Below are 19,450 nucleotides of genomic sequence, written 5' to 3' on the forward strand. Positions count from 1 at the left end.
TGCAACACAGCATGGAAACAGGCCCTTCAGCCCACCTCGTCAACGCCAACAATCAATTACCCATACATTAGTTTCATCATACACATTAGCAACAATTTACAGAAGCCAATTAATATATAAACATAGAAAATAGGTGCAGAAGTAGGCCAGCAGCGCCATTCAATATGATCACGGCTGATCATTGAAAACCAGTACCCCGTTCCTGCTTTTTCCCCATATCCCTTGATTTTGTTAACCCTAAGAGCTAAATCTAACTCTCTCTTGAATACATCCAGTGAACTGGCCTCTATTGCCTTCTGTGGCAGTGTAGTGGCCTGGTCAAGGTCAGGAAAAGACCGGACGCCAGGCGGATTCAAAAGAAGCTTTTTAATTCCAACAGCCCGAGTACACACCACGACACCCTTATCTCTACCCCTCGGGAGTAGTCAGGAAAACCCCGTGGCAGACCAACCCCCCTGTCCCTCAATCGGCGAGGGGGATGATCCAAGGAGTGGCCTACCCCCAGGGAGGGACCCCCACCCCCCCCCCCCCCCCCCCCCCCCCCCAAGTACCCGAGGTACGAAACGGACAGGAGGGCGTACACGGCGGCCAGCCCGGGTGCACACAACGCTCGGACCCGGAACAGGCGCCTGGTCAACAAGTGCGGGGTACGAAGTAACCAAAGGAGGAGGTATCCTAGACTGAGGCCGCCCTCGCTTACGGGGCAGCGCTACCAGCGCCGGCCGATCGATATCGATATATGCTGGCTTCAACCGCGCAACTGAAACAGTCTCCCGCCGACCCCCCATGTCCAGGACGAACGTCGACGAGCCCTGTTCCAAGACCCGGAAGGGGCCTTCGTACGGCCGCAGATTACACAGATTCACAACTCTCTCTGGGAGAAAAAGTTTTTCCTCATCTCAGTCCCAAATAGACTACCCTTTATTCTTAAACTACGACCCCTGGTTCTGGACTCCCCACAACATCAGGAACATTTCCCCTGCATCGATCCTCTCCAATCCCTTAGGAATTCGATGTGTTTCTATAAGATCGCCTCTCATCCTTCTAAATTCCAGTGAATGTAAGCCCAGTCGATCCATTCTTTTTTGTTTAAGAAGGAACTGCAGATGCTGAAAAATCGATGGTAGACAAAAATGCTGTAGAAACTAAACGGGTGAGGCAGCATCTATTGAGCAAAGGAAATAGTCAATGTTTCGGGTCGAGACCCTTCTTCAGACTGATGTGAGGGTGGGGGTTGGGGGTGCAAGGAAGAAAGGAAGAGGTGGAGCCACAGGGCTGAGGGAGAGGAGAAAGTAAGGACTACCTGAAATTAGAGAAGTCAATGTTCATACCGCTGGGGTGCAAACTGCCCAAGCGAAATATGTGGTGCTGCTCCTCCAATTTACGGTGGTCCTCACTCTGGCCATGGAGGAGCCCAGGACAGAAAGGTCGGATTCGGAACGGGAGTGGGAGTTGAAGTGCTGAGCCACCGGGAGATCAGGTTGGTTATTGCGAACTGAGCTGAGGTGTTCGGTGAAGCGATCGCCAAGCCTACGCTTGGTCTCACCGATGTAGAGCAGCTGACATCTAGAGCAGCGGATGCAATAGATGAGGTTGGAGGAGGTGCAGGTGAACCTCTGCTGCACCTGGAAAGACTTCTTGGGTCCTTGGATGGAGTCAAGGGGGGAGGTAAAGCGACCTGAGCGCAGCCTTCGATACAGTGAACCATAACATCCTGCTCACCAGACTCAAAGACCTCGGCATTGAAGGCTCTGCACTCAGCTGGCTCCGTTCCTACCTTTCCAACAGAATCCCACTTCATCTCTCTCCACAATCACACCTCTGCTACAGCCACAGTCACTCAAGGCGTTCCCCAAGGCACCGTACTCGGCCCCCTCCTCTTCATCATCTACATCCTCCCCCTTGGTCAGATACTCCGCCACTTCAACCTGGACTTCCACTGTCGACACCCAGATCTACCTCGGCACCAAATCCCCCCACAACCCCCCTCCTCACCCATATCAACTCCTGTTTGTCAGCTAAAAAACCTGGATGCAACATAATTTCCTCAAACTCAACAGCGATAAGACAGAATTCCTCCTCATAGGCTCCAAAGCCACTCAGCAAAATCAATAACCCCACTCTCACCATCGACGGCACCACTGTCTCCCCATCTCACCTGGCCCGCAACCTTGGAGTGATCTTTGATTCCACCCTCTCTCTTGAGCCTCACATCCGCCATGTCATTAAAGCCTCCTTCTTCCATCTCCGCAACATCGCCAAACTCAGACCCTCTCTCATACCTCCCGCTGCTGAAAGACTCATCCATGCCTTCATCTCCTCCCGACTGGACTACTGCAACTCACGTCTCCTTGGCATCAGCTCCACCTACATCAACCGACTCCAACTGGTCCAGAACGCAGCCGCCCAACTCATCACCCACACCAAATCCTGGCATCACATCACTCCAGTCCTCAAACAACTTCACTGGCTTCCCATCTCCCACCGGATCAACTACAAAATCCTGATCCTCACCTACAAAGCCCTCCACCATCTGCCCCCCCCCCCATATCTCACTCCCCTTCCAACCCTCACGGTCCCTCAGATCCACATCAGCCGGTCTCCTCTCCATCCACAAGTCCAACCTCCGCAGTTTTGGGGACAGAGCCTTCTCCAGGGCAGCTCCCAGGCTCTGGAACTCCCTCCCCCAACTGATCCGCAATTCCGTTTCCCTCACCATCATCCAGTCCCGCCTCAAGACCCATCTCTTCACCTCTGCCTATCCTTAGCCCCACGTCCCCCTCCCTTTTCATATGTGCATTAATTGCCTCATATTGTGTTTTGTATTGAATTCAATTTACTTTGTGTACTAGTCATGTCTCTACTATTTATTTCATTCCCCATACATGTTTTTCCTCTACCTGCTAACTTTTTGTAAGGTGTCCTTGAGACTCTTGAAAGGCGCCCATAAATAAAATTTATTATTATTATTATTAAGTGTAGCATTTCTTGTGGTTGCAAGGGAAAGTGCCCGGAGAGGAGGTGGTTCGGGTGGGAAGGGACGAATTGACCAGGGAGTTGCGGAAAGCAGACAGGGGAGGAGATGGGAAGATGTGGCGAGTGATCGGATCACGTTGGAGGTGGCGAAAATGTCAGAAGATTATTTGTTGTATGTGACGGCTGGTAGGGTGGAAGGTGAGGACAAGGGGGACTCTGCACTTGTTATGAGTGGGGGTATGGGGAGTAAGAGCAGAGTCACGGGGTATAGAAGAGACCCTGGTGAGAGCCTCATCTTTGGTAGAAGAGGGGAACCCCAGTTCCCTGAAGAATGAGGACTTCCTATGCCCTGGCGTGGAACACCTCATCCTGGGTGCAGATGCGGCATAGATGGAGGAATTGGGAGTAGGGAATGGAGTCCTTACAGGAAGCAGGGTGGGAAGAAGTATAGTCCAGATAGCAATGGGAGTCAGTGGGTTTATAGTGGATGTCGGTCAGTAGTCTATAACCTGCGATCCATTCTTTGATCATATGTCAGTCCCGCCATCCCAGGAGTTACGCTGCACTCCCTCAATAGCAAGAACGTCCTTCCTCAAATTAGGAGACCAAAACTGCACACAATACTCCAGGTATGGTCTCACCAGGGCCCTCGTATGACCTCCTTGCTCCTATACTCAAATCCTCTCGCTATGAATTAACATATGTCTTTGGGATGTGGAGTGAAACCTGAACACCCGGAGAAAACCAACATGGTCACAGGGGTTATGTACAAACTTCATACAGACAGCACCCGTGGCCGGGATCGAACCCTGGTCTCTGGCGCTGTAAGGCAGCAACTCTGCCGCTATGCCACTTTGCTGTCTGACTGTTCTGACAAAATCCATTAAAAGGATGTTTAATTTATCTCTTTTATTATTATTCATGTTATTATAATTATTACCTGATTTGGTGTTTAGTGGAGTAAAAAGAGAAATCAATTTGGGTAATAACAAGGAACTGCATATGTTGGATTATGCCAAAGATGAACATCGAATGCTGGAGTAACTCAGCGGGTCAGGCAGCATATCTGGTGACAATGGATAGGTGACATTCTAGGTCAGGACCCTTTTTCCATTGGAGGATATCATTGACTGATTGTGCATTAGGGACTGTTCGAAAAGCACTCCTTCAACGCAACATTTATTCAGCTCTGCGCAAAAAGGCGGTTTAACCATTGGTCTATTTCATCATTTTATTGGATAGCAGTTTATTTATTTCTTCTCTATGAGTTCCTTCCTTATAATCTCTTGTTTAAATCTTGCTTAACAATATTAAGCATTACGTTTGATTCTAACAGTTCCCCTCAGCCACACTTTCCAAAAATATTTGCCTGTTAATGAGTGGCAATATAATTACAGAGGGAAGAAGTTGGCCAGGAGTTAGATGGGAGCTAGAACATGTTGTATATTTTTGGACAGACTGTATGTTCCGGACTGTTTTCTTCTAAATTTATGCCAAATATTGTCTTTTTGACCTTGTGTTATTTGCACTGGTACTTGATAAAGTTGGGAGGACCAATGGGAGAATCCTCTTGGTTACTTTTCGTACTGGCATTGTTTATATTTGAATTACTTTAATTCAACTTTATCATGTTTATTAGGTTTGAAGTTGGACTTTATCAGGTTGTAAAACAGTAGTAGTGAAGTTGGAGATGGTATCAAACAGGAAATTAGAAATGCGTGCGACAAAGGCAAAACAGTTATAATGGGTGACTTCAATCTACATATAGATTGGGTTGCTGAGGAAGAGGATTTCTTGGAATCTAAGCGGGATAGTTATCTAAATCAGCATGTAGAGGAACCAACGAGAGAGCAGGCTATTTTAGACTGGGTATTGAGTAATGAGGAAGGGTTAGTTAGCAATCTTGTTGTACGTGCCCCCTTGAGCAAGAGTGACCATAATATGGTTGAGTTCTTCATTAGGATGGAGAGTGACATTGTTAATTCAGAAACAATGGTTCTGAACTTAAAGAAAGGTAACTTTGAGGGTATGAGACGTGAATTGGCCAAGATTGACTGGCAATTAATTCTAAAATGGTTGACGGTGGATATGCAATGGAAGACATTTAAAGACTGCATGGATGAACTACAAAAATTGTTCATACCAGTTTGGCAAAAGAATAAATCAGGGAAGGTAGTACATCCATGGATAACAAGGGAAATCAGGGATAGTATCAAAGCGAAGGATGATGCGTACAAATTAGCCAGAAAAACCAGAATACCGGAGGACTGGGAGAAATTCAAAGACCAGCAGAGGAGGACAAAGGGCTTAATTAGGAAAGGGAAAATAGATTATGAAAGAAAACTGGCAGGGAACATAAAAACTGACTGCAAAAGTTTTTATAGATATGTGAAAAGAAAGAGATTAGTTAAAACAAATGTAGGCCCCTTGCAGTCAGAAACAGGTGAGTTGATCATGGGGAACAAGGATATGGGGACCAATTGAATAACTACTTTGGTTCCGTCTTCACTAAGGAAGACATAAATAATTTGCCGGAAATAGCAGGGGACCGCGGGTCAAAGGAGTTGGAGGAATTGAGTGAAATCCAGGTTAGCTGGGACGTGGTGTTGGGTAAATTGAATGGATTAAAGGCCGATAAATCCCCAGGGCCAGATAGGCTGCATCCCAGAGTACTTAAGGAAGTAGCTCCAGAAATAGTGGATGCATTAGTAATAATCTTTCAAAACTCTTTAGATTCTGGAGTAGTTCCTGAAGATTGGCGGGTAGCAAACGTAACCCCACTTTTTAAGAAGGGAGGGAGAGAGAAAATGGGGAATTACAGACCAGTTAGTCTAACATCGGTAGTGGGGAAACTGCTAGAGTCAGTTATTAAAGATGGGATAGCAGCACATTTGGAAAGTGGCGAAATCATTGGACAAAGTCAGCATGGATTTATGAAAGGTAAATCATGTCTGACGAATCTTATAGAATTTTTCGAGGATGTAACTAGTAGCGTGGATAGGGGAGAACCAGTGGATGTGGTGTATCTGGACTTCCAGAAGGCTTTCGACAAGGTCCCACATAAGAGATTAGTATACAAACTTAAAGCACACGGCATTGGGGGTTCAGTATTGATGTGGATAGAGAACTGGCTGGCAAACAGGAAGCAAAGAGTAGGAGTAAACGGGTCCTTTTCACAATGGCAGGCAGTGACTAGTGGGGTACCGCAAGGCTCAGTGCTGGGACCCCAGCTATTTACAATATATATTAATGATCTGGATGAGGGAATTGAAGGCAATATCTCCAAGTTTGCGGATGACACTAAGCTGGGGGGCAGTGTTAGCTGTGAGGAGGATGCTAGGAGACTGCAAGGTGACTTGGATAGGCTGGGTGAGTGGGCAAATGTTTGGCAGATGCAGTATAATGTGGATAAATGTGAGGTTATCCATTTTGGTGGCAAAAATGGGAAAGCAGACTATTATCTAAATGGTGGCCGATTGGGAAAGGGGGAGATGCAGCGAGACCTGGGTGTCATGGTACACCAGTCATTGAAGGTAGGCATGCAGGTGCAGCAGGCAGTAAAGAAAGCGAATGGTATGTTAGCTTTCATTGCAAAAGGATTTGAGTATATGAGCAGGGAGGTTCTACTGCAGTTGTACAGGGTCTTGGTGAGACCACACCTGGAGTATTGCGTACAGTTTTGGTCTCCAAATCTGAGGAAGGACATTATTGCCATAGAGGGAGTGCAGAGACGGTTCACCAGACTGATTCCTGGGATGTCAGGACTGTCTTATGACGAAAGACTGGATAGACTTGGTTTATACTCTCTCGAATTTAGGAGATTGAGAGGGGATCTTATAGAAACTTACAAAATTCTTAAGGGGTTGGACAGGCTAGATGCAGGAAGATTGTTTCCGATGTTGGGGAAGTCCAGGACAAGGGGTCACTGCTTAAGGATAAGGGGGAAATCCTTTAAAACCGAGATGAGAAGAACTTTTTTTCACACAGAGAGTGGTGAATCTCTGGAACTCTCTGCCACAGAGGGTAGTTGAGGCCAGTTCATTGGCTATATTTAAGAGGGAGTTAGATGTGGCCCTTGTGGCTAAGGGGATCGGGGGGTATGGAGAGAAGGCAGGTACGGGATACTGAGTTGGATGATCAGCCATGATCATATTGAATGGCGGTGCAGGCTCGAAGGGCCGAATGGCCTACTCCTGCACCTAATTTTTATGTTTCTATGTTTCTATGTAATGTTATATTGTTCACTAAATGTTGTATCCTTTATCTGTATACTGTGGACGGCTTGATTGTATCATGTATTGTCTTTTTGACTGGATAGCAAGCAAATCAAAGCCTCACTTAATCTCAGTATAGTTGACAATAATAAACTAAAATTATTTATGTGTAGAGCATTAATCTAGCTGCATGGAAAGATTCAAATTGGTTTCTATAGTAAAGGAGGTGCTCTTATTTTAAAATGATACAGAGTGCTAGAGTAACTCCATGGGTCAAGCAGTATCTCTGGAGAATATGGGTAGGTCGCTGCCTGACCCGTTGAGTTATTCTGGCACTGACTTTTTTTGTAAACCAACGTCTGCAGTTCCTGGTATCCACATGTTACTGCTCTTACTATGAGTTAGTTTTGTTCACCAACCACCTCCCTACCTCAGCTCCAAACTACTTTGAATGAAGTTGCACTAAATACTTCAGTTTACACTATTATATTCTGGTTACCTCAGTTAACTGATCGTGGTTTGTTTATTGCATGTGGTGTTAATGTGCCTGTTAAGTAGCAGCAACTAAGAAATTAATTGTTCCAATTCTGATGCATATGATATTTAAACACTTTTGACACTGCTTGAAAATATTTGGTAGCATTTTAAGCTGCTGTGAATTAAAAAAAAATTGTTGACAATCAGATATAATCATTACCTTTTAAGGGTCATCTCTTTTTCCCACGTTAGGTCGATATCCTTCTGTGCTTTGTGTTCTAGGCAAGGTGTCGTATGACGTGGACATAATGCGGGTTAAAAAGCCGACTAGGCTTTGTTTCTTTGCTGTACAATTCTGACTATACGTTTGATGTGTAGGGGTGATAAAGAGGCCAAGGATGCACAAACAAATTCAGGCTATGTCAATTCAACCAAGAGTGTGCTATTGAGAGTGATTCCAATATGAAACTAAAAAAAAAGAATTTTATGCGCCATCCATGCAGGTCACACCATACACGAGTACAATCAAACCACATACAAGTACAACAGATAGTGCAAAGAGAACCTAAGCAAAGTGCAGAATATAGTGTTTTGACCTACAGAGAAAGTGCAGATTCTTTTTTTTAAAAGTGCAAGGGTCATGATTATGTAGGTTGGAAGATCGGGACTACATCCTTAGCATATGAGCGCTCCCTTCAAAAGTATGATAAAATAAGCTATTGTATCTGGTCAAAGGTGTTTTTTGAAGGTTTTGTACCTTCTTCCAAATGGAAGAGAGGAGAAGAAGGGGATGAGTGGTCCTTGATTATGTTGGCTGTGCAAATGTTTGTTTTTACATGACCGATAGTTGCTTTGTCAAGATGCCTGCTATTCTTTGTAGTATTAATTGGGTAAATTAGTTACATTAAAAGATAGAAAATTGGAATTGGAAAAAATATATGTGCATTGTAACACTGCTTAAATTAAAATAGGCCAATGGGTTCAGTTCAGTTTAGTTTATTGTCACGTGTACCGAGGGACGGTGAAAAGCTTTTGTTGCGTGCTGCCCAGTCAGCAGAAAGACAATGCCTGATTACAATCAAGCCATTTACAGTGTACATGATAAGGGAAAAATGTTTAGTTCAAGGTAAAGCCAGTAAAGTCCGATCAAAGATAGTCGGAGGCTCACCAATGCGGTAGATAGTTCAGGACTGCACTCCAGTTGTGGCAGAAACTGTTCTGGTAAGAAATGGCGTGAGTGGTCCTGATAGTCCTTTTTGCTCTGAATATATTGGTTGAGTTGTAATTGTCACACCGTGTAACAAACAATATGTCATTGGTTTATTTCTATTTCTCTCATCCTGCGCCTGAAAATTCTGTGGTCTTTTCAGGTAGTTTCGACATTGCTGATTAACGTAATCCCTGAGGATCAAACACCACTGAACTTGATAGGAACATCTAAAATCAATGGGAAGGCTTGGGTTAAAGAAGCTCGGCGATTGACGATGGACTTTGATTCAGAATTGATGTCCGAGTCCAAGGTACGTTTCCATCAAATTTCGCAATCTTTGAACCATTTTAAAGTTTATCCATAATTTGTCACATCTTCTTTGGCTGGAGTATATCAATTGCTCCAATTGGTGATGCCATACCTGGTCTCTTGTGCACAGTTACATTTAGACTTTAGACATACAGTGTGGAAACATGCCCTTGGGCCCAGCAAGTCCGCGCTGACCAGCGATCACGCTGCTCAATCTTACACATGATCAGATTCAGATTCAAACTTTATTGTCATTGTCCAGTACAGAGACAACGAAATGCAGTTAGCATCTCCCTAGAAGAGCGACATAGAATATGAGCAATCTATATTACTAAAAGTCTGTTCTTGACCGGTTTTGGCGATCTGTGCTGCGATTTCCGAGAGAACGCCGCCACCTACAGCCGTCATTTTTGGCCACCTCGCTCAGAGCCCCCCTCCGCCGCATGTGTGCCGAGGATCTTTCCCATCGATTAAAAATGACAGAGATATTAATGTTTATACAAAATTCCCCATTCTCTCTGCTGCCCCCGCTGGTGGCAGGGGGGAGGGACTATAAAACCAGGAAGTGGTGTGCCACACAGTCTCTTGAAGATGGAGGAAGGCAGAGGGTCATGTTTCTCTGAGCTGTGAATAACACTGAACACATGTCTACTCAAATGTAAGTGCCCTTAGTGGTTCTAAAATGCTTGCAGAATGTGTCTATTGGTTCTAAAGCTTGCACAAAAAGTGTCTATTGGTTCTAAAGCTTCATACTAGCGCTCCAGAAAGCGATCTCCCCCCCCCCCGGTTGGGCTTGGCTTGGATGTGTCTTGAAATTGAAAGGCACTTCTTACTGCAAATGGTGGCATGAAGTTGAAAGGCTCTACTTACTGCAAATGGTGGCTTGGGAGCTTTGGCTTGAAGTTGAAAGGCACTATTACTGCAAATGGTGGCTTGGGTGTGGGTTGAAGTTGAAAGGCACTACTTACTGCAAATGGGGGGCGTGGGTGCATTGGCTTGAAGTTGAAAGACACTACTTACTGCAAATTATGGCTTGAAGTTGAAAGGCACTACTTACTGCAAATGGTGGCATGAAGTTGAAAGGCACTACTTACTGCAAATGGTGGCTTGGGAGCTTTGACTTGAAGTTGAAAGGCACTACTTTCTGCAAATGGAGGCTTGGGTGTGGCTTGAAGTTGAAAGACACCACTTACTGCAAATGGTGGCATGAAGTTGAAATGCACTACAGGTGCACAACCTTTTATCCGAAAGCCTTGGGACCAGACACTTGTCGGATTTCGGACATTTTCGGATTTCAGAATGGAAGATTTTTAGCGTAGATTAGGTAGGTAGCGCGGGCGGCTTGAAAAGTCTGGAGCTGCTGCCTCCTCCCCGGTGACCGGGAGAATCTTGCATAAATGTTAGTCAGTTAGTTTGGAGGGATTTTATGTGGTGGTGGTGGAGTCGGGGTGAAGGGGGAAACTTTAATTCTTAGTCCCCTACCTACCTGGTCGGCGACTCCCAACCTCGCGGAGCTGGGGGCTCCGTCCGGCAGCGGGCGGCGCCGGTTGGAGCTCCGACCCCGGCAACTCTACCCCTGGCTGCGCGGCTCCAAATCCAGCGACGCTCCGCGATGTTGTGTGTCGGCGGCCACAGCGCTCCGGAGCTTGCCGCACGGCGACCCGGTAAGGCATTGCCCGCGCTGTATCCCAGCGCTGCGACGCCGCCGACTCCCGACATTCGCGGAGCTGGGACGTCCGGCCGCGTGGCCGCGCTGGATTTGGAGCGCCTCGCAGCCAGGGGTAGAGTTGCCGGGGTCGGAGCTACAACTGGCGCCGCCCGCGGCCCCACCGGCCACAGCGCTGCGGAGCTTACTGCACGGCGACCCGGTAAGGCATTGACCGCTCCCCGCCTCTCCGACCAGGTAGGGGACTAAGAATTAAAGTTTACCCCTTCACCCCCCCTTCACATAAAAGCCCTCCAAACTAACTGACTAACATTTACGCAATGATTTACAGATGTTTAAGCGTCTCCCGGTCTCCAGGGAGGAGGCAGCCGCTACAGTAGTACAGACCTGGGTTGACTGTGGGTCGTTTTGGGTCAAGTTTGGTGCCAAACGCGAGCTTTGGTGCGCAGACGACATCTGGAAAAAATGGCCGGTTTTCGGAGCTTTTCGGTTTCTGGAACACCGGATAAAAGGTTGTGCACCTGTACTTACTGCAAATGGTGGCTTAGGTGCTTTGGCTTGAAGTTAAAAGGCACTACTGTAAATGCACTTCCTGTTTGCACTGTATATGGATTTTAGATAAAACGCTACCACTTAACGGCTGTGATTTTTGGCCATCTTACTCAGCCCCCCTCCGCTGAGCAGGTGCAGAGAATTCTTCCCATCAATGAAAAATAAAAGTGTTATTAGTTTAAAAAAAAATGTTGAGAATCTCTCTCCTGTCAATCACTCCATGAAAGCCACACCTTTTCCGATGGGGGGGGGTGGGGGGTTATAAAATCCGGAAATGTGGGTGTGGCTCAGTCCCTGCAAGATGGAGGAGGGAGAGGTCACGACTGGCTGTCTTTAGTGGCTTTGCACCCTACTACAAATGGTATGAAACTCACTTGAATTTGGTGGCCTTGCACCCTGCTAGAAGTTGTAAGAAACTGCACTTGAATTTGTTGGCCTTATACCTTGCTTGAAATAGAATTTCAAGGATTAGCCGTGAGTCAACTACCAGCCCACCAGCCGTGAGTGAGTGAGTTGCCAGCACAACAGGCTTGATTGACTGAGACGCCAGCCCAAGAATCCATTTGGCGCACAATTTGCATACTAGCCCTCTGGAAACCAGTCCCTTCAGCCCACAACACCCATACTAGCGTTCCAGAAAGCCCCCCCCCCCCCCCCCCCCCCAACTGGCCACCAATATTAGAATTGGTGGAGAGGTGGAATATTGCGTTGGATGACCAGCCCTCCTGTGTGATGCTGGGACCCAACGGGTCCCGCTTAGTCTAGTAAATAAATATATTTACGTGCATACAGTCATAGTAGTGCAATTATTTTTATTTTTATATATTTTTTTCCTGGTGGAAGGAGTGTCCGGGGGGGGGGGTGATTGGCAGTCACCAAGGTACAGTGTTGAGTAATGTAACAGCCGCAGGGAAGAAGCTGTTCCTGGACCTACTGGTCCTGCAACGGAGAGACCTATAGCGCCTCCCGGATGGTAGGAGGGTGAACAGTCTGTGGTTGGGGTGAGAGCAGTCCTTGACGATGCTGAGCGCCCTTCGCAGACAACGCTTGCTTTGGACAGACTCAATGGAGGGCAGTGAGGAACCGGTGATGCGCTGGGCAATTTTCACCACCCTCTGCAGTGCTTTCCGGTCGGAGACAGAGCAGTTGCCATACCATACTGTGATACAGTTGGTAAGCATGCTCTCGATGGTGCAGCGGTAGAAGTTCAGCAAATCTACCACTGCGCCACTGTGCTGCCCGTTACTTTTATTATTTTTACAAGAGAATTAAAAAAATCCTATATTAGATAAGACCCAATTTCGGGTGCAAACTATGGGAAAGGTGAGATTAAGCTAGAGAGGGTACGTAAAAGATTCACGAGGATATTACTTGGACCAGAGGGCTCTGCTTCCAAGGAGTGATTGGATTGGGTGGGACTCTGCTCTCTGGAGAGAAGGAGGCTGAAGTGTGACCTTATTGAGGTTTATAAAAATAATTTAGAACAAAGAATTTATATTCTCCTCTGCCTTCTATGTCTTTACCTCAAAAGCATAGATAGGGTAGCCAGTCAGAATTATTTTCCCAGCCTGGAGATGTCCAACACTAGAGGGCAATAGACAATAGGTGCAGGAATAGGCCATTCAGCCCTTCGAGCCAGCACTGCCATTCAATTTGATCATGGCTGATCATCCCGAATCAGTACCCCCGTTCCTGCCTTCTCCCCATATCCCCTGACTCCGCTATTTTTAAGAGCCCTATCTAGCTAGCTCTCTCTTGAAAGCATCCAGAGAACCAGCCTCCACCGCCCTCTGAGAGAGAATTCCACACTCACAACTCTCTGTAAGCAGAAGTGTTTTTCTCGTCTCCGTTCTAAATGGCTTACTCCTTATTCTTAAACTGTGGCCCCTGGTTCTGGACTCCCCCAACATCAGGAACATGTTTCCTGCATCCATGTTTCCTGCGTCTTCTGAATCTTCTGGGTTTATCCTTTTTTACTATTTTATTTCCGATGCCCAGCAATAACTGCGGTCCGCAATACAGTATTACCATTTTACTCTATTCGTTCTCCTACCCCCACACCAAATCTTCTCCTGCATTTGTCGAACTGTTCATTTGCGGTTAACAATGATGCATCAACTTCTCTTGTATATAAACACCAGCTGTGTCATGTGGGTAATCTTTGACCCCATCATTGTACTTATATTCACGCTCACAGTTGTTACTTATCTCCAATCATTAGATTTGTCTGGGTTAGGCATAGCTCTAAAGTGAGAGACGGCGAAAGTTTAATGGAGATGTGCGGGACAAGTTTTTTACACCAAGGGTGAGAGGCCCTGAAACGCATTGTCAGGATGGTTAGATACAATAGTTGCGTTTTATAGCTGATTCTCACGTTGCGAGTTAACACAAGAGGTAACTCGAGTTAAAACTCGTGGTAATAATGTACGATTAACGTACGGAACTCGTGGACGCAACTTAGAGATTCGTGGCGCTAACATAGAAACGTAGGTGCACGTAGGCCATTCGGCCCTCGAGCCTGCACCGCCATTCAATTAGAGATCATTCAGTATACCGGCTGATCCCCTTAGCCACAAGGGCCACATCTAACTCCCTCTTAAATATAGCCAAGGTATCAACTACCCTCTGTGGCAGAGAGTTCCAGAGTCACCACTCTTGTTCGATCTCGGTTTTAAAGGAAAAAAATCAGGTATTCGTGCAACTTGTGACTCTTGAAATTTTCCACGAGTCAATTTTACTTTTGTGGTTAAGAATTGAAACATTTTAACTTGTTGTAATAACGTAGTGGCCCGTGCGTTTACCTTAGTGTATCGTGAGTCTACCGTGGGAACTCTTTAACTCAGCGGGCAAGCAGCAGCAGATTGTGCATCCCTTCAGTTTCCCAGCGACAATCACTTGCCATAACGCGCGAGAGATCATGCACTGTTGTAGGCCTCCTTTGCACGTCGGTGTTTCTGTTTTTCTCCACTCATCGTTGGCCCTATCTGTCACCACCCCCACCTACACCCCTCTGCTTCCCGGCCATGTGTGTGACCCCTTCCCTCCCCTCTCCAGCTCCCCGCCCATTGCACCGGCGTGGGGGCTTTGCACTGTCTTCACGTCGGCGATGCCAACAGGTCGATGCCAGTCGCCCCGGGGCAGTCGCTCCCTTCAGTTTCCCAGGGGGTCGGGACGGGGAAAGGTGGTGGTGGTTGGGGGGGGGGGGGGGTGGGTGGGGGAGCAGGAGAGTAGGGTTGTTTGCAGTTGCAGAGGGAGGGGGCAAGGGCAGTACAGTTCCCAGTCTCAGCTCCAGTCCAGGGCGGTGGCCGGAGATGTCAGGACCAACGGGACACCGACCCCCAGGCCCACTGCAAGCACGGAGATACCAGAGACCCACAGGCAGCAGCAACTCCAGCCCAACCCCGCTCCAACTCCAGAGGAAGTTGCTGTTGGCTGTTGGCCTCTGGGTTCTCCGTGCTTGCAGTGGGCCTGGTGGGCCTGGGGGTCGGTGTCCCGTTGGTCCTGACGTCTCCGGCCACCCCCCTGGACAGGAGCTGAGACTGGGAATTATACCGCCCTTGCCCCCTCCCTCTGCAACTGCAAACAACCCCACTCTCCTGCTCACCTAACCCACCCCTCCCCCACCACCCACCTTTCCCTCCCAACTCCAGTCCCGTCCCGACCTCCTGGGAAACTGAAGGGAGCGACTTCCCCGGGGCGACTGACCTGGTGGCATCGCCGATGTGATGACAGTGCAAAGCCCCCGCGCCGATGCAATGGGCGGGGAGCTGGAGAGGGGAGGGAAGGGGTCACACACATGGCCGGGAAACAGAGGGGTGTAGGTGGGGGTGGTGACAGATAGGGCCAACAATGAGTGGAGAAAGACAGAAACACCGACGTGCAAAGGAGACCTACAACAGTGCATGATCTCTCTCGCGTTATGGCGGGTGATTGTCGCCTGCCTGCTGTTCCTGACTAAAGCCTTGAGATCGTTGCCCTTCGTGTTGGCGTGGAGGGGGAGGGGGGTATTGTGCTGTTTGATCGCCCCCTGCTATCCCAGGGACAGGGAGACACAGCGGCTTTTGAGAATGGTGGGCAATCACTTCCGAAGTGTCTGCCCACACAGTCAGTACACCTCTCCTACACTTGTCTTCTGCACTAAGATCATCCCGCAGAGAATGATCCCAGCCTAACCCAAGAGCCATGTCACCCCAGACAAATTAATGACGCCCCCCCCCCCAACTTCTCGCCATCTCAACACGCCTGGGCACCAAAGCAGCTCAGGAGGCGAACCCTGAGCTCCGTCTCACAACAATCTGCTGTGCACATCCGTCCACATTCAAAGATTTAATCTCCCGTCTCCCCGCAGTGTGTAGACATGGCAGTAAATTCAATTAAAACATATCAAACCTGTGTGTTTCAAACAAATCATAAGTATAACTGCTCTGGCACTGGATGGTGCGCATTTTCCCTTTGTAGGTCACATCAATAGATGCGGCCGCGCTGAATTCTATCTTTAAAACAAAGCCACAGGATGGAGAGGTCTTCTTTAACACTGTTGCTTATTAAAACATAACACTGTTGCTTATTAAAACAAACCTTCAATCAGGATTGGCTCAAGAGTAACTCGGGAGACGAACTTGGAACATCGCAGAAATGACAAGTAAATGGCAAACTTGTCATACCCGTGGGAACTCGGTTAAATTCTTGACCATACACTTGCGATCTCGTACACAACCACGAGTCTTTCATTCGGGGTACCTCTTGTGTCAACTCGCAACGTGAGAACCAGCCTTTAAGAGGCTTTTAGATAGGCACATGGCAGTGCAGGGAATAGAGGGCTATGGATCATCATATGAGATCAGTTTAACTTGGCATCATGTTTGGCACAAACATTGTGGGCCGTAGGGCCCGATCCTGTGCTGTACCTTTCTATGAATCTATGAAAAGCACTATTTACATTAAGGCAATTTGTATTATGATTCAAACCAGCTCTGATCTGATGCAGGGTCCAAGAGGCAATAGACAATAGGTGCAGGAGTAGGCCATTCAGCCCTTCAGGCCAGCACCGCCATTCAATGTGATCATGGCTGATCATCTACAATCAGTACCCCGTTTCTGCCTTCTCCCCATGTACCCTGACTCTGCATTTTCTAATTTCCCTGCAGCTCTACAATATGATACTGGAACTTCCTGATGATATAAAGCTTTGCCGGCAGACCCAGCAGCAGAGTAAGACAAGAGCTTTGCCCTTCTTATCCGTCAGTACGCCCCAGGCTGACCGATCAGTGCAAGAGTGAGGAATCATTTCCATTTAAATAAGCTGAGTGGCACAGCAGATCCGTAATCAGCATTTTAAACCTTTAAGACTATAAAAAAATAATAATGGAAGACATATTGACATATTGAGTTATCCACAAGATATTTCAATACAGCTTGAAAACATTACGATGCAAAATTTCCTCCCATTTGAGTTAGTTTATTTATAGTTGTCCTTTTGATATTGGTTATGGGGAGGTCACATTCAGGTCACGGGAAGATTAAGTATTTTTCTCCAATTATAAATTATAGCAGGGCACTTATTAAATTCCAACATTGAGTGTTCATTGCACTTGATGTTTCCACTAGTGGAAGAGTCTAGGCCCAGAGGCCATAGCCTCAGAATAAAAGGATGTACCTTTAAACGGGAGATGAGGAGGAATTTATTTTAGTCAGAGGGTGGTGAATCTGGGGAATTCATTGCCACAGAATGCTGTGGAGGCCAGGTCGATGGATTAACAGATTCTTGATTAGTACGGGTATGGGGGGTTACGAGGAGAAGGCAGGAGAATGGGGTTGAAGGAAAGCTAGATCAGCCATGATTGAATAGCTGAGTAGATTTAATGGGCCAAGTGGCCTAATTCTGCTAATAACCAATTGAACATGAGCACGATTCAATACTTTATGTTCGATGAGACAAGTTACCTAGCATCAGAAGCTGTTAGTGAGAATATTATCACTGTGCAATAAGGAATATATTGTATCAGACCAGTTTAGTTCATTTCCCGCCACAAACAGGAGCCCTGATTCTGAGCTGCCAGATTTTTTTTTGCATAAGATTTTAAGTCCAGACCTGCCTAGTCTAGATATTACGGATATTGTGAGCCATTTTCAGGGACTCTATTGACATTACGTGTACAATTTTGGTCGCCTAATTATAGGAAGGATGTCAACAAAATAGAGAGAGTACGGAGGAGATTTACTAGAATGTTGCCTGGGTTTCAGCAACTAAGTTACAGAGAAAGGTTGAACAAGTTAGGGCTTTATTCTTTGGAGTGCAGAAGGTTAAGGGGGGACTTGATAGAGGTCTTTAAAATGATGAGAGGGATAGACAGAGTTGACGTGGATAAGCTTTTCCCACTGAGAGTAGGGAAGATTCAAACAAGGGGACATGACTTGAGAATTAAGGGACAGAAGTTTAGGGGTAACATGAGGGGGAACTTCTTTACTCAGAGAGTGGTGGCTGTGTGGAATGAGCTTCCAGTGAAGGTGGTGGAGGCAGGTTCGTTTTTATCATTTAAAAATAAATTGGATAGTTATATGGACGGGAAAGGTATGGAGGGTTATGGTCTGAACGCAGGTGTATGGGACTAGGGGAGAATACGTATTCGGCACGGACTAGAAGGGTCGAGATGGCCTGTTTCCGTGCTGTAATTTTTATATGGTTATATGGTTATTACTTGTTCAATAAACCCCATCAAAGATTAGCCAGTCATTTGTCTTAGTTGGTTTAGTGCCCTTGTTAGTTACTACAAATAATTAATCTAGTGTGAAGCACCTTGAGACACTTCTAAAAGTCATGCTGAAGTGATATACAAACTCGACTTCATTCATAGAAACATAGAAAATAGGTGCAGGAGTAGGCCATTCGGCCCTCCGAGCCTGCGCTGCCAATCAATATGATCATGGCTGATCATCCAACTCAGTATCCTGTACCTGCCTTCTCTCCATACCCCCTGATCCCTTTAGCCACAAGGGCCACATCTAACTCCCTCTTAAATATAGCCAATGAACTGGCCTCCACTATCTTCTGTGATAGAGAATTCCAGAGATTCACCACTCTCTGTGTGAAAAATGTTTTCCTCATCTCGGCCCTAAAGGACTTCCTCCTTATCCTTAAACTGTGACCCTTGTTTGATGTTTTTATTAATTTAAAATGTATATGATTTCCAACACCCTTCCCTCTACTTTCAGTCTGAAGAAGGGTTTCGACCTGAAAAGACACCCATCCCTTTTCTCAAGAGATGCTGCTTGACTTACTCCAACACTTTGTGTTTTCCTATTAATAATGTGGCAGGATATGATTTTATTCCAATGTTTACTGAATTGCTAAGACGTGAAGAAAAATGCAGGTTTTTCTTTTTAATGGCAGGTTATTATTCTGGAAGGAGAGCTGCTTTGTGGTGTTCTGGACAAAGCTCACTATGGCAGTTCAGCTTATGGGCTGGTCCACTGCTGCCAGGAGCTGTATGGTGGCGAGACCAGTGGAAAACTGCTGACCTGTTTGGCACGACTCTTTACTGCTTATCTCCAGCTCTACCGGGGATTTACTTTAGGTAACAGATAATTTACTGTATAATACTTGCTCTGTCTCCCCACTGGATCCTTTCATTCTTCAGTACAGAAGGAATATTATTTTCACAGCTTTGATTGAAATACCTTGTCAATCAGTCTTGTACCCTTGCAGAAATTCCAGTACAAAAGCTGGATACCTGCTGAATGTTCACTAACCTCCTCCTCCCGTTCAACACAAAATTCTTACGGGGTTGGACAGGCTTGATGCAGGAAGATTGTTCCCGATATTGGGGAAGTCCAGGACAAGGGGTCACAGTTTATGGATAATGGGGAAATCCTTTAGGACCGAGATGAGAAAAACATTTTTCACACAGAGACTTTTAGAAGCGTCTCAAGGTGCTTCACACTAGATTAATTCTATTTTCTATATTTCTATGTAACACCTATGGGGAAACATGGATATGAAGAGGATGTTTCCACTCGCGGGCAAGTCTAGGACCAGAGGCCATAGCT

At 46.5% G+C, this 19,450-nt stretch overlaps 1 protein-coding gene across 1 annotated transcript in view; it reads left to right on the forward strand.

Moving 5' to 3' along the window:
• Nucleotides 1-19,450, forward strand: part of polr1a (RNA polymerase I subunit A) — a 154,916-nt gene that overhangs the window by 58,076 nt on the left and 77,390 nt on the right. The window contains 2 exon segments of the mRNA XM_055649274.1: nt 9,038-9,187; nt 18,795-18,978. Coding sequence (XP_055505249.1) covers nt 9,038-9,187; nt 18,795-18,978 — 334 coding nt within the window.

This window comes from Leucoraja erinacea, chromosome 1 (assembly GCF_028641065.1).
Source record: "Leucoraja erinacea ecotype New England chromosome 1, Leri_hhj_1, whole genome shotgun sequence".
In the NCBI taxonomy this organism is placed as follows: domain Eukaryota; kingdom Metazoa; phylum Chordata; class Chondrichthyes; order Rajiformes; family Rajidae; genus Leucoraja; species Leucoraja erinaceus.